We start from the raw sequence: 14,187 nt of genomic DNA, 5'->3' as shown, positions 1-14,187 counted from the left end.
GTTATTCTATTGCTTTGGCAATGTATTTGGTGGGGTAGATTGGTCGTCTTGTGTAAGAGCACTTGTGTGCTTCTTGTTTTTGATTTGTATGGACATACCTTATTAGAATGCCCAAAACCTAGCAAATGTAACAAAATAATTTCTTTGGGCAGTTTGTTTTAATATGACCATCGTTTTTTCATTTAGTATTGTTGTTGCGTGGTACCCTCAACCCTTCTTGACACCTTAACCTCCCTGGTGGTGCTCTCACTAATAGTTCGAGCTTTTGGTGTAGTGAAGTTGGTTTGTGTTAACAAAATTGACAACTTTGTTGGGGAGGGTTCGACTCCCATTGGCGATAGCTTACTCGCCTCGTGGTCGATTGTTGTCACTAAGGATTGTGCCCAAATGCTAAGCTCCCAAGGCTTAGCAATCCTATGCAACAAGTACACCATAGCTGCTTACTATCCTTAGTGGCTTTTTTTCAGCTTTCAATTCTTTCATCGTTCACATCATACCATTTCATAGGGCTTGAACGGTTTTAGATTCATTATCACTATTGCCATCTATACTCTCATCTTTTTCAATCTTCCATTTCTCTCGAGAAGACGTTTTATCCTCACTTTCTATGCCCATTGCTCAATTATAACCATCAACATAGGAGGGGGGTGGCACTACATTCAACTTTTTTCTCAATGAAGAAAGTAGCTCTTCAATGAACCATCACTTTTTAGACCATTGACCTGTTGGTTTTCCAATTTTACCAGAAATTCTTTGAGCCTACGATTGTAAGCTCTCATATTTTCATGCTTCCCCTACTTTGTATTCTATATTTTGTCAATAGTCTCCTATTTATCCCATAGAAGCTTGAATTATTCCTGAAATGTTTTTTTCAACAAGTCCCATGTAGCTCCAAAGGTTGCTTCAAGCTTTGTGTACCAGTCTATTGCTATACCCCTTGGAGTAGCTAGAAATTCTCTTGACTAGTAGGATCTATCATCTTGGCCATTGGCTATCCATATTGTTTCACACATTTTACAATGCTATACAAGATCCTCCAATTCGTCAGTTTTTGCCTATCCACATTTGGACTTACAAGAGAAGTCACCATCTTTCTCCTTGATGTAACCTTTAAGACTCAAGCTTGGTTGGGAAGTTTTGATTTGTACATTGTAATGCTTCTCTTGCACTCTTGACCATGTAAGAATCCTCTACTCATCCTTCCTCAGTGCTCTGCATGCTTGAGTTGCCCTTGGAATCTCCCTATGCTCCCTTTGTCCTAGAGTTTGAGGCTCAATTCCTTTGACTATTGGTTCTTCTAAAAGTAGTAGGTCCTCAATGGTCGGATGTTGTTCTTGTATATTTCTAAGAATGAGATTGTGGACTCTTCTTCCCACTCTTCTTCCCCTTGTGGTAATTTTTAGGTGGTTTCTCAGTTTGATCAGCAAGGTCCATGAACATTTCATCAGGGAGCGGTAAGTGCCTTGCTATTTTTTCCCACTCTACCTTTGTGTATTCTCTTGTCATGTAAGTCTTTTCTCGTTGTGACTACGACTTTGACTTACACTTCATCTTTTACTTTGTTCTTGGGATGGGCTAGGGCTTTTGGTAAAAACCCTTTAGTTTCTTGAACTATTCCCTTCGGTCTTCTTCTTTGTTTCCTTTGTTCCCTTATTCTTAGGGTCCGTCTAACTTTTTCCTCTAATGGCTTATGACTGCTTTGTGATCTTTTCCCATCCTTATTCAGATATAAGGGCATTAATTTTGACAAGTGTGTTGTCAGTATGTGTTACCTTCTTGTTGATTTCTTTCCTCATAGCATTGGAGTATTTGTTAACGATGTTCTTGTTTTTTTCGTGTGCAAATCTTGTAAAATGATGAAATGTCATGCTAGGAATCTCATTAGTTGGTTCAAGAGATGATCTACTTCTTCGTTTACTTGCAAATTAATCCAAATTATGTCTTGTGGTATTTGTCTCCAGATGGCTTCCCTATGCTCCTTGATAGACATGTCCCGCAAATTTGCAAGATCTCATGTAAGGTCGTCTTCTCCTCCGTTTGATTGTAATGGTTCTTCCGCTAGTTGCCCCATTTATTTAGCCCTTTTCACCAACCTAGCTTCGTACTCAACCTGACTTCTTGCAGGCAATGGCACCAAATGTTTATTGCCTAATTCAATGTTCCTTGAATGTAACCCAATAAACATAACAGATAAACTATTAACTATAAAAGATTCACACCAGCAATTTGGATGAAGATATCTGAATATATTTATTCATATGCACTTATATAAGTTTCATTTAGGGAATGCCCATACATGTGGTCCCTTTTCTAATGTACAATAGAAGGATAAAAACTAATCAACAGTTGCTGAGAACTTCCAACCGTTGGCAACTACCAAGGGAAACTGGTTACATCTGAAAAACTAACTATGCTGACTAACCGAAAAAATAATAGAATTATTATTCTAACTACAGTTGGCTTGGCAAAGACATTGACTATAGATGACAAATACAACAGTCAACCTAGAGAGACAAAAATTCAACAACTCAAAAGACAAACAATGACAATATTGTGTTTTGAAAATTGACAATGTTCTTTTTATTTGTATTGATATAACAGAGACATCATCAAGCATGGTATGCTCTCTGTCTAAAATGTCATTCTTTATCTTGTGTATGTTCCTCAACTAGTCATACATTTTATTGACACCCTACATATTTTGATCATGTATGTTTTCAATCCACTACTATGTGACCTCTCTCATGAGCAACAAGTTGAGCCATTTTTTTTTATCATCTAAGGGTAGTATATGTGGCATGGAACATCCCTTGTCAATGTAAGGCCTATGATGAACATGGGCATCTAGAGAAGGCAAGGCCCTCACAACCCTAGGAAGAGAAACATAATGAAGTTGAGAAGAATCCAGTCAAGACACAAAAACAAAGGGAATAAGTATATGACGTTCCAATTCACCAACTTCTTCTTCAGGTTTAGATTAAAACAGTTGATCAGAATGGGAAAAATTGAAAAGTTTCTTTTTAAGAACTGTGAATAAAAAATTTAAAAGTGAAATTACTGATATATTGACTATAACATTTAATCAAGCTAAATTTAGTTCCTAAGTTTGTCCTTAAATAATGACTATTAAGCACATAGGTAACTTCGATGTACATACTTGAAAAGGCTAAGTTATGTTCTTAGTAGGATATATTTTAACCCTCGCACTTAAAATTATGTGTAGTTTCCATTTGTTTTGTTCTCATCTTTTATTTGTAAACTAAATGATAAACAGGTTTCAGCCATAGTACAAGGCTTGTTGGGTTCAGAACGGGCCCAAAGGATGTCAATATTTGCTGGGGATATTGTGCCTCGCAAAAAACCTGACCCTGTAAGTGCTACTTTTCTTTCTAGATTTGAAATAGATTCAACTAAAATGCCTTGAAAAGTATCAAGTATAGTTTCGACTGTGTTAGAGGGTTCCTTACTAGTTAATGTATGGGATATTTCAACAATCACAATTATGAAGATTTGATCTTTCAATTAGATTTTTTTTTTTTTTTTAAATAATTAAAGCACAACAAAGTTGATAATTAAAAGATATCAGGATCATTAATAAGTAAAATAAAGAATTCCTGGCCAATAAGACTAGAGATATGAGAGCTATTATAAAATATAGGTTGAAGCCTAGGATAGAAGGCAAGAGACAAGAAAATAATTCAATCCATAGGGATAATGAAATTACAGTTCAAAGTATATGCTACTAACATGAGTAAAGCAGTCATTTGTATAACCATTGAACATTTGATCAACTTATTAGAGATCTTCAGTAAGGCATAGAGCAGCATCTCTCTAATTAGGTTGGAGCATGTGTGCACTGTATTTTTGCCATTGATTGGGCATGAAAAGCATGGTGTCTTCCTTCAAGATGGGGCTGGTATTAGATCCATCTCATAGCTTCTTCCTTTCATGGTGACCTTGTATTGATGCTTCTTTCTTTCATAGGAGGAAGTAGTTTGGAAGAGGAGGGTTGATCTCAAGGGTGGTCCTTATGGTAGCTACCTACTCATTTTGAAGTGAAATGCCTTCTCTTTGACTTATCCTTTGACAGTATGGCCTTAGTTCAATTGAGAAAAATCTGGTGACCTTTTGGAACTAATGTAAGCAGTCTTCCTCCTTGCTGAGGTACCTTTGTATAGCAATTTGATTTTCCCATAGGAATTGGAAATTGGCAACTGACAATTTGGTACATTTATGGCTTATAATTTGATCCTCATTTTTGGCTTTTACTGTCTTGTTTAGCCCTTGGCTATCATTAATGCTGGTTAGTACAATATAAATAGCAATATCCTCAGAATACACTTAGCTTGCTGGATATATATTGGGATCAATAGGGTTAAGGTGAGGATGGGTTTTTTTAAGGGGAGTTGCTGAGCTATTCTAATTCCAAAAGAGTGCAAAGGTGTTCGAGGTTTTAATAGCAGTGGGAATGAAAAAAGCATTCTCAGTTGAAAAAATGGGGGTAAAGCCCGTGGGGTTGGGAGATACTGGGGATGGCAGAGGCGGGGGAGATTATGATTTACTTTGGGTGTTATGGTATTTACAATTCCTTATGGGTGAGGGATATTCAGCATTTTAGGGGTACTAGACTTTCCAGTAACAAGGTTAGTAAAGAACTCTTGTGGGTTGTGTAAGACAGCGATTTACTTACACTTTGAGGTGAAAATGCAGATTTATGAGAGAAATGATTTCTTTAGTTGATGGAAATGCCCTTAGGAGGTTGATTATTGGCAGTATCTTTGTCAGAAGACCTGACAATAGGAGGGGTACTTTGTTCATTCTCGTCCAGAAAAAATAAGGATGAATCTCTTCTCTACTGAGTCCCTTGATAATGTTATCAATAGGGTTTAAGCCCTCCTGGTGGCTGTTTTCTTGTTAGAGTTATTCCTTCATATATAAGTCTGTAGGGGAGCAGAGATACGCAGACACTTGCATTTTAGTATCTCAAATGGCCTTGAATTAGCCTGTTACAATAGCAATATTTTTTCCATAGGCCAGGGTATTGAAATGAAAAGACTGCACATGCAATGCAAAGTTGCAAACCATCTGCAACAACCTATTACCTACATTCTGACAGAGAAAATCATCAGTATTCAGGACATTTTCTTCACAACTTTCCTTCCCAATTCTTTTGGAGGGAGATACGAAGAGGGGTTAGATCTCCTTTTCTAGATGTCTTGTGCCATCATGGACAATATAAAGGAGCTGGTCGTCACTTTGAGGCTCAACGCAAATTTAAAAGGTTCTATTTCTGCTTTGTTTGGCCATCATGTAGACTTTGCCAATCAGGGTTTTGTGATGGCATGTAGTAATCTCAAGCCCTTTAACATACATTCTGGACCATATTTGATACTGATGTAGATCAAGACTCATCAAACATCATCTTACTGTCATCAGTAAGAGATATTACCTTTGTATCAGAGACATTGTTTTGCCCAGGTTGTCCATCTGAAAATGCCTTTGAAATGTCGTTGTGCATGCATAGAGTAGGTGTGAAGTGGATATAGGTGTTCAAGATGAAGAGGGTGTATTTAATGGGAGAAAAAATATAGAAATTTAAAATGGTGTCCTGTTTGTCAGGTTCACTGCTTGATTGCAAGCTTTGGGACGTGTCTTTTAAGTGGGATTGGGGGTTTGTTGTAAAGTGATCTTTAGCTGTATTTGCTTGTGTGGCAGGAGTCAGATGATAGTATTTTTGGCTCTTTCTCTACATAGGAGGGAGCATGGGAGGTAGAAAGGTGGTGATATGGAGAGTAAGTTCTCAAATCAAAGGTTGCTGGATTGAATCTCACTAAGTATTCAAAATTAAATATGGGTGACAAGTGAGGCAACTATTGTGGGGGAATTTAAGAATATCAACTGTTGTGGGGGAATTTAAGAATATCTTTGGGTGTTATGCTATTTACAATTTCATATGATTGAAAGATGAGCTGGGAGGATACACTTCTTTCACTAATTTAGTGATAATTTAAAATCTCATAAAGAGAAAATGTAATGTCCCCATTTTAGCAGACTTGGATTTTGTGAGATTAGCCTATTATCCTGACCCTCGTAGGCTAATGTGTTGGATAGAGGGTCTTTTGAGGATTGGTATCATCTCCAGTGTTCAGAGTGCTTCAATTTGGTCTTCGTTTGGCATCATTCGAACATCATTTGCTCTACTTCCTATTTTTAGTAAGTCTTGGGATGTTAGAGATGGACCCCTGCTATTTTTAGTAAAGGGGGTATGGTCATATGCAGTCTCCTCATGTTAGCTCCTAGTTCAGACGACGTTTGAAAATACAAAGTATTCATGGAGATATTAATGTTTAATTGGCTCAATTAAACATTATTTATTTGGAGATTATATTATTAAGTTATAAAATGACTTTATATTATAAAGCACTTAAATGAGGGTCTATTTATCATGATAAGGGGGCCAAGTTTATTAATAATTTATGAGCACATAACCCAAGGTTTAATTACATTATTGATGCCAATGAAATATTATAACATTTTAATGTTAATTAAGAGCTTTTTGAAGAAGTTCGAACTTTTTGAGGAAATATAAGTGTGCAAAAGGAATCGAACTTCATTATGTGATTGGAGTTTTTGATTGAAGTTTCTCTGAAGCATTGAAGTGTAGAATACCAAGGGTTTCTGCAGGATTCAAGGCTTGTCGGCATTGGAGAGCGTGGCTTCTTCATTGTAACAGCATATAGAGGGTGTGCAATATCATTTGATTATGCTTGTGAGAGTTGGCTTCATTTAGAAGTCAATATTGAGCTGATTGGAGGGTTTATTTCAGAGTTTGTTTGCAAATTGAAAGAGACTACAGTGCGCTACAGTGCCGTGAACAGTGCGCTACAGTGTCGTGAACAGTGCGCATGAACAGTGCGCTACAGTGCCGTGCCGTAAAACCGGGGTCTCAACTTCTCTGCTCTGCTCTTCTTGAGCGATGACTGTCTATATGGTTGTAACCTCAAATACACCATGTCACCAACCTCAAAACTGCGCTCCACCCTATGTTGATCAGCATGCAACTTTTGCTGATTCTGTGCCTGATGTATATTCTTCTTGAGCGCCCTCAGGATGTCCTGACTATCCTGCAATGAGTCTCGGGCTTTGGGTACTCTGCTATCCCCCAAGACTATGTCAACAAAGCTCGGTGCCTCGTAGCCATAAAGTGCCATGAAGGGTGTCATCCTGATAGACATATGAAACAGTGCGCTACAGTGCCGTGAACAGTGCGCATGAACAGTGCGCTACAGTAGTTTGAATTCTATAGAAGGGGATTTAGAAAGGTGAATAGCTATATATATTTGACTAGGGCTTTGCGTATGAGGAGAATCAAACCAATATATCAAGGCAGCCATTGAAATTCCAGGTTCTCTATCTATGGTAATTGTATTAGAAAATCATTATTTCATTGCATCATTTTCTATTATGATTATATCATGAAATACTTGGAGGTTGCATATGTTTAATGGAGATATAAGTTGCATATTCCACATTCATGGTAACATTCAACATTGATCAGCCACTTAGCTTTCATGCCAATTGTTTGCTTAAATGCCTAATGGCTATAGGTATACATTGGGATGCATGACAAGTGTTTGTCTTAATGTCAACTAGCTGTACTAGTTAATTTCAGTCATTACATGTGTGTGTAAAGGTCTAAAACAGCTAGTATATCATTTCTATAACAACTTTGCATTGTTAGAAGCTTTCCATAACTTCATTTGCAGCCTACAAACCCAAAGAAGACAAATAAAGAATTCACTACAGCGGCTTCAAACATTGTATGCCAAGTGTTTGACAATATTCCTTGGGGTTCAAATAAGCGAAACAGGGTCAGATTAGCCAAGGGATATTACAGTGGTATCAGAGCGGTCTCCTGCCAACCTGTTGGGTAGATTGATTCAGCTAGTTAATCATGGTTACTTCAAGTACCCAGAATCAGTTGGACCAGAATAGGAAGCAAGTGTATTCCTCATTGGAAAAGTTAAAACAAAACCAGAAGAAGCTGGATGAATTGATTTCGCACCTTGCAAAACTTGATAGAATTGCTCGGTATATGACATCTATTTTTAAGGATAAAAAGGTGAAACTTGAAGAGAATGTGGTGATTATTGGCACTCAAGAAGTTGTTAACAGTCATGATAACAAGTCTGATTTTCATGACAGCAGCCTTACACTTGAGCGTAATGATGATTTGAAAGTCATGGAAAGTTCAGAAAGTGTTGTGGGAGTGATCTTGAGTATTGGCACTCGTGATACAAGTGTCAAGAATGAGGATTGCATGGGAATTTTGGCTCATAAGAGTTTTGATCTACATGACAGCAGTGATGAAATTTTGCATCAGCATGAGAGAGCGGTGACTACACATGTGCAAGATGCTTCTATTAAGTTGCCGCATGAAGGTACTCGAGATTTGGGTACTAATGGGGTAATGTGTGATGTGGATTCATGTCATTTAGAGTCTGATTTTTCAGATCAGACCTTAGAAAACAAGTTTGAAGATTCATGCTTTGGCATAGGATCTCAGAATCATGAGTTGGATGGCCATGTAGTTACATTGGAAGTGGAAGTGTGTGAAGATATTGTCATAACAACAACTTCTACCTTGCCAGTTGAGCCATCCTACGAGGTACATAGCAGCAGTACCTTAGATATTGATGTGTGCACAATTGATTGCACGCATGATGTTGTTGATCACGAGGTGAGTGATGTTGATTCAGTTTCATACCATAGTGCAGATTTGGGTGGAAAGAATGAGTCACAGGGGTATCATCATCTGGCTGGGCAGTTGAAGGTTAATGATGATATGATTGCTACAGCTTTGGAGCATTTTGATGTCGCTCGACAAATGTTGGCAACCTTTGGTTGGAGTACTCCTGAGACATATGAGCACGGTGATAGTAGCCTTTCCCTAGCAGAGTTCCATGCACTCCGAGCAGCTATTGGGATAATGAAACAGAATTACTTGTAGTTACTTGTTGATAGGGATTATCTTCTCGAGTGGGATTGCACTTGCTACGATGCACTAAAGGGAAAGGAGGAGGAGGTTGATGAGCTCACCCATGAGCTTGAGGTGACTATGGACTCGTTGGAGAGCGCTCAGTCAGCCCTTCGTGAGTCACAGTCACAGGTTGAGGAACTTACCGTGGCGTTGAGTTTAGCACAGTCTTCACCATCTGTGGATACAGTTGAGTTTCCTATAGCATCACTTGGTGATGAGTTTACACCCACGGGTTGTAGTGATGGGTATGTTGACGATGTTACATCCGTCACTGATGTAGGTCAGGTGACTTAGCTGGGATGAGTATTTGGGTTGAGAGTAGCAGAGAACCACTCGTTGCATCAGGTTCTCTCAAGGTTAGTGCTATGACAAATGATACAGGTCAGATTGTTGATAGCTCTTGTGTGGCAGTGGTGGACTCTCCAGAGAGTTGTGTGTTAGTACGCGACGTTACTCCATCCACTTCACATGGAACTCGCATAGTGTCATCTGGTTGGGAGTATGGCTCTCATGTAGATTTGTTTCCCTCTCCTGGAAGCAAATCTGTTACTTCATCCCATGCAGCTGATTTTGGACGCCAACTTGTTGTTCCTCAGAGTCAAAGTGATCAACTGCAGGTCTTAGAGGATAAGGTTGACTTGGCCTTATATTGTTTTTATTGCACAGATTCATTTGTTGAGTACCCTCTTGAGAGTCTTGAGTTTCGAGAGGGTCCGTTTGGAGCTACCAAGGATACTCTCATCCGAGGTTCTCTCGCCATCAGGCGTGGTGTGGGAGTAATTATTGATACTCTGACTACAATGCTTCCTAATAGAGATTTTGTGATTGGGTTTGCAGAGAGGGTTACCAGAGCCCCTACCCAATCAACTGTTCGGGGTCAGAGATTGGAGCCATCTCATGATTCCAATATTGTTAGAGATGAGCCCTTGACCGAGGTTGGAGCGTTTTATCGTAACTACACAGTGAGGAGTGCTCATCACTTTTCTTTTGATCCACACGTCGACGACTTGATGATGCATCGATGTGGATTGGCTTCAGGATTATACCATCCATTGTGGGATGGAGAGTTACCATTTTCAGTAGATGGAACTAGCAGTTGCAAGTACCCGACTCAGTTGATTGTTGGTGGCTACTTGCTCGAGCAATGTTCAGTTTCCCATCATGTTGATGTGTATCCAGTGGAGATTTTTACTCCTATGACACAAAGGCTACCTTTGGATACATGGCTTCAGAGAGACTATGGTGACAATGGGCATGATGGTTTAGTTGGATATCACATCCATGAGGGTTTAGCAGAGGTTGTGGAGAGATGTTGCGTAGCAGATGTTTCCAGGTACTCCTATCTTCACAGTACAGATGGATGTGTGTATAGATTGCACTGGGATCCAGGTGATGACAGAGTTAGTGTTGCAGTTTGGATAGGTCTCATGGGTTGGCTTCACCACATCTCGCATAGTGAAGTGGCGATCAGTGTTGAGCAGCGAAAGTCTGAGGGAGGTTTACATGGCAGATTTCTACCCTGGATTTGGAATCCAGGTATACTATGTGGGACACTAGCGAGTATGTTAAGGGATCCTTTGTGTGCATCCGCGTTCCGGTTAATGTTCCCTAGTAGGTTTCATTGCATGTACATGGTGTGTATCGTTGGTAGTCTCATTTCAGGTTCTCATTTACATGATTTGTCTCAAATGCATAGTTCAGTTGTGCATGTGTTAGATGATATGTTTGGCAACTTATCTTGCGCAGTTTTGGGAAGCAAACATTGTCAGTTTTCAGAGTTGCTTCCACTTGATGTTCATGTTCTTGTGACACCTGCTTTGATGTTGATTTAGTTTGGCAGGTCTTGTTAGTTGTGTCCTTGGTGTGGGCATTACAGGAGTTGGTTGGTAATATCAGGGACATTACACAGGTCTTCATTTGGGATCCAGGTGGAGGAGTTTCTTTGCAGTCGATATTGCTTGGGGACAAGCAATTTCAGGAGGGGCAGACTCTAATGTCCCCATTTTAGCAGACTTGGATTTTGTGAGATTAGCCTATTATCCTGACCCTCGTAGGCTAATGTGTTGGATAGAGGGTCTTTTGAGGATTGGTATCATCTCCAGTGTTCAGAGTGCTTCAGTTTGGTATCATTCGGACATCATTTGCTCTACTTCCTATTTTTAGTAAGTCTTGGGATGTTAGAGATGGACCCCTGCTATTTTTAGTAAAGGGGGTATGGTCATATGCAGTCTCCTCATGTTAGCTCCCAGTTCAGACGACGTTTGAAAATACAAAATATTCATGGAGATATTAATGTTTAATTGGCTCAATTAAACATTAATTATTTGGAGATTATATTATTAAGTTATAAAATGACTTTATATTATAAAGCACTTAAATGAGGGTCTATTTATCATGATAAGGGGGCCAAGTTTATTAATAATTTATGAGCACATAACCCAAGGTTTAATTACATTATTGATGCCAATGAAATATTATAACATTTTAATGTTAATTAAGAGCTTTTTGAAGAAGTTCGAACTTCTTGAGGAAATATAAGTGTGCAAAAGGAATCGAACTTCATTATGTGATTGGAGTTTTTGATTGAAGTTTCTCTGGAGCATTGAAGTGTAGAATACCAAGGGTTTCTGCAAGATTCAAGGCTTGTCGGCATTGGAGAGCGTGGCTTCTTCATTGTAACAGCATATAGAGGGTGTGCAATATCATCTGATTATGCTTGTGAGAGTTGGCTTCATTCAGAAGTCAATATTGAGCTGATTGGAGGGTTTATTTCAGAGTTTGTTTGCAAATTGAAAGAGACTACAGTGCGCTAGAGTGTCGTGAACAGTGTGCATGAACAGTGCGCTACAGTAGTTTGAATTCTATAGAAGGGGATTTAGAAAGGGGAACAGCTATATATATTTCACAAGGGCTTTGCGTATGAGGAGAATCAAACCAATATATCAAGGCAGCCATTGAAATTCCAGGTTTTCTATCTATGGTCATTGTATTAGAAAATCATTACTTCATTGCATCATTTTCTATTATGATTATATCATGAAATACTTGGAGGTTGCATATGTTTAATGGAGATATAAGTTGCATATTCCACATTCATGGTAACATTCAACATTGATCAGCCACTTAGCTTTCATGCCAATTGTTTGCTTAAATGCCTAATGGCTGTAGGTATACATTGGGATGCATGACAAGTGTTTGTCTTAATGTCAACGAGCTGTACTAGTTAATTTCAGTCATTACATGTGTGTGTAAAGGTCTAAAACAGCTAGTATATCATTTCTATAACAACTTTGCATTGTTAGAAGCTTTCCATAACTTCATTTGCAGCCTACAAACCCAAAGAAGACAAATAAAGAATTCACTACAGCGGCTTCAAACATTGTATGCCAAGTGTTTGACAATATTCCTTGGGGTTCAAATAAGCGAAACAGGGTCAGATTAGCCAAGGGATATTACAGAAAATAATATTTTTTTGTAATCAATTTGAAATCCTAAGACATTCTCATATTTACTGTATGGCGTTCTCAAATTATCAGTTCTTGGGAGATCATTTCTTTCTTGTTGATAATTTTCTCTTGCAACTGTCAATTATGGGCAATAGGCTAGTTGTCAATTTGAATTAGCTTGTTCCACCAAGTGAGGAGGAAGGAAAGCTCAAGCCATGATAGAGGTAATAATATTTTGAGTTAAGGAACTTAGCAACCTGTTGCCAAGTCTTCCAAACATTGTTTACAAGAGCAAAGGATTTAATTTGAAAGGAATTTGGAAGAAGGTTGTCTTGCCAATCAACAGTGTACCATTTTCCTTTAACTAATGCTGTAGAAAACGTGTCCAATGAGAATTTTATAGGGTTCATATCCTAGGTATTCCATTTAGAAATCAAGCATGTGCCTTGAGTCTTAGTGTTAATAATACATGCCCACCTCTAGATTTAGGCCTTTTGCAATGAGACCAAGAAGTGGCATGAAATACAACATTACCATCCCATTTAGATGACCAAAATTGCCTAATAAGTCTGTTGATCTTCTCATAACAGGTGTTGGAAGGCATCAAATAGAATGAAAAGTAGATATGATTGGCAGGAATGATTTTATTGGCCACTTGAACCCTAGTTGCAAAGGAGAACTTTTTAACCTCCATGTACTAATTTGTTTTTAAGCCTGTGGAGAAACCCAAATCACATTAATGATAGAGAGATTCCCAAGCTAAACTGAATACCAAGATATCTAATGATCACACCATGTTCAATTTGTTTCCATTCAACAAGAATCTAGGTTGGAGTTGAGATACCCTAATCATTAGAATGCAATTTTATGTTTGGAAAGATTCAAACTATAAGTAACACAATAGAGATCCAACACTTCAAAGTTGTGTAAGAAGAAGAGATGGTCAACAACAAAGTATGAGTTCACTTGTGTGGAAGAGAGATACAAGTGCTAGTTCTATGATATGATGTAGGAGGTATCCAAGAGCATCAACCATTACCACATAAAGAAAGGAGGCAAGAGGGTGTCCTTACTTGATAGAGCATTATAATTGAAAGAAAGGAGTGAATTGAGTTGTTGTGGCTTGCTAACACAACATGCCCAGGTTATCTTGAAACTCAAGTTCCCTCTTGCTATCTTTGCTATCTTTGCTTTCTTTTTTAGTTTTCTCCTAATAGTTTCCATGGTTTGGTTCCTCAATTTAAATTTGTTGTCATTTTTTCCCCATAGTTCACATACTTGGACTTGGTAGACCAAAAAAATTCCAACTTGACCAAACTTTACAACTTATAAAATAGTTTTAAAAAAACTTAAATTTCTAAAATAATATACTTTTTTATTCAAAATAAAGCTAGAAAATGTATCATTAGTGGGGGGTGGTTCCCCTAGTGGGGTTGAGGGGTGGTGTCCCTTGTGGGGGTTTGGGGTTAGTGCCCCCTGTAGGGTTGAGGGGCAACACCCTTCACAAGGGTTTAGGGGTAGTGTCGCTAGCGGAGTTGCGAGGCAACACCCCTTGTAGGGTTCAAGGAAAGTACCCCTATTGTGTTCCTTCTTGTGATCTAGGGTGGAGTCAGGGGGCAGAGCCCCTATCACCAAAACCAATTGAAATCCTTTGAGACTAGATAGACATTCGTGATGCATGTCCTTTTCAATTTTTTTGAA

The 14,187-nt window shown here is 38.6% G+C and overlaps 1 protein-coding gene across 3 annotated transcripts in view; it reads left to right on the top strand.

The window, feature by feature from the left end:
* Positions 1–14,187, top strand: part of LOC131029893 (CBBY-like protein) — a 184,908-nt gene that overhangs the window by 108,503 nt on the left and 62,218 nt on the right. For 2 of the 3 annotated variants that reach the window (XM_057960555.2, XM_057960553.2), the window contains exons 5-6: positions 1,962–2,015; positions 3,275–3,370. In XM_057960555.2, coding sequence (XP_057816538.2) covers positions 1,962–2,015; positions 3,275–3,370 — 150 coding nt within the window. The remainder of the gene's footprint in view (positions 1–1,961; positions 2,016–3,274; positions 3,371–14,187) is intronic. The other variant, XM_057960554.2, reaches the window with a different exon arrangement.

The sequence above is a fragment of the Cryptomeria japonica genome, chromosome 3, assembly GCF_030272615.1.
Source record: "Cryptomeria japonica chromosome 3, Sugi_1.0, whole genome shotgun sequence".
Lineage (NCBI taxonomy): Eukaryota > Viridiplantae > Streptophyta > Pinopsida > Cupressales > Cupressaceae > Cryptomeria > Cryptomeria japonica.
This window is presented reverse-complemented; position numbering and strand designations above follow the sequence as displayed.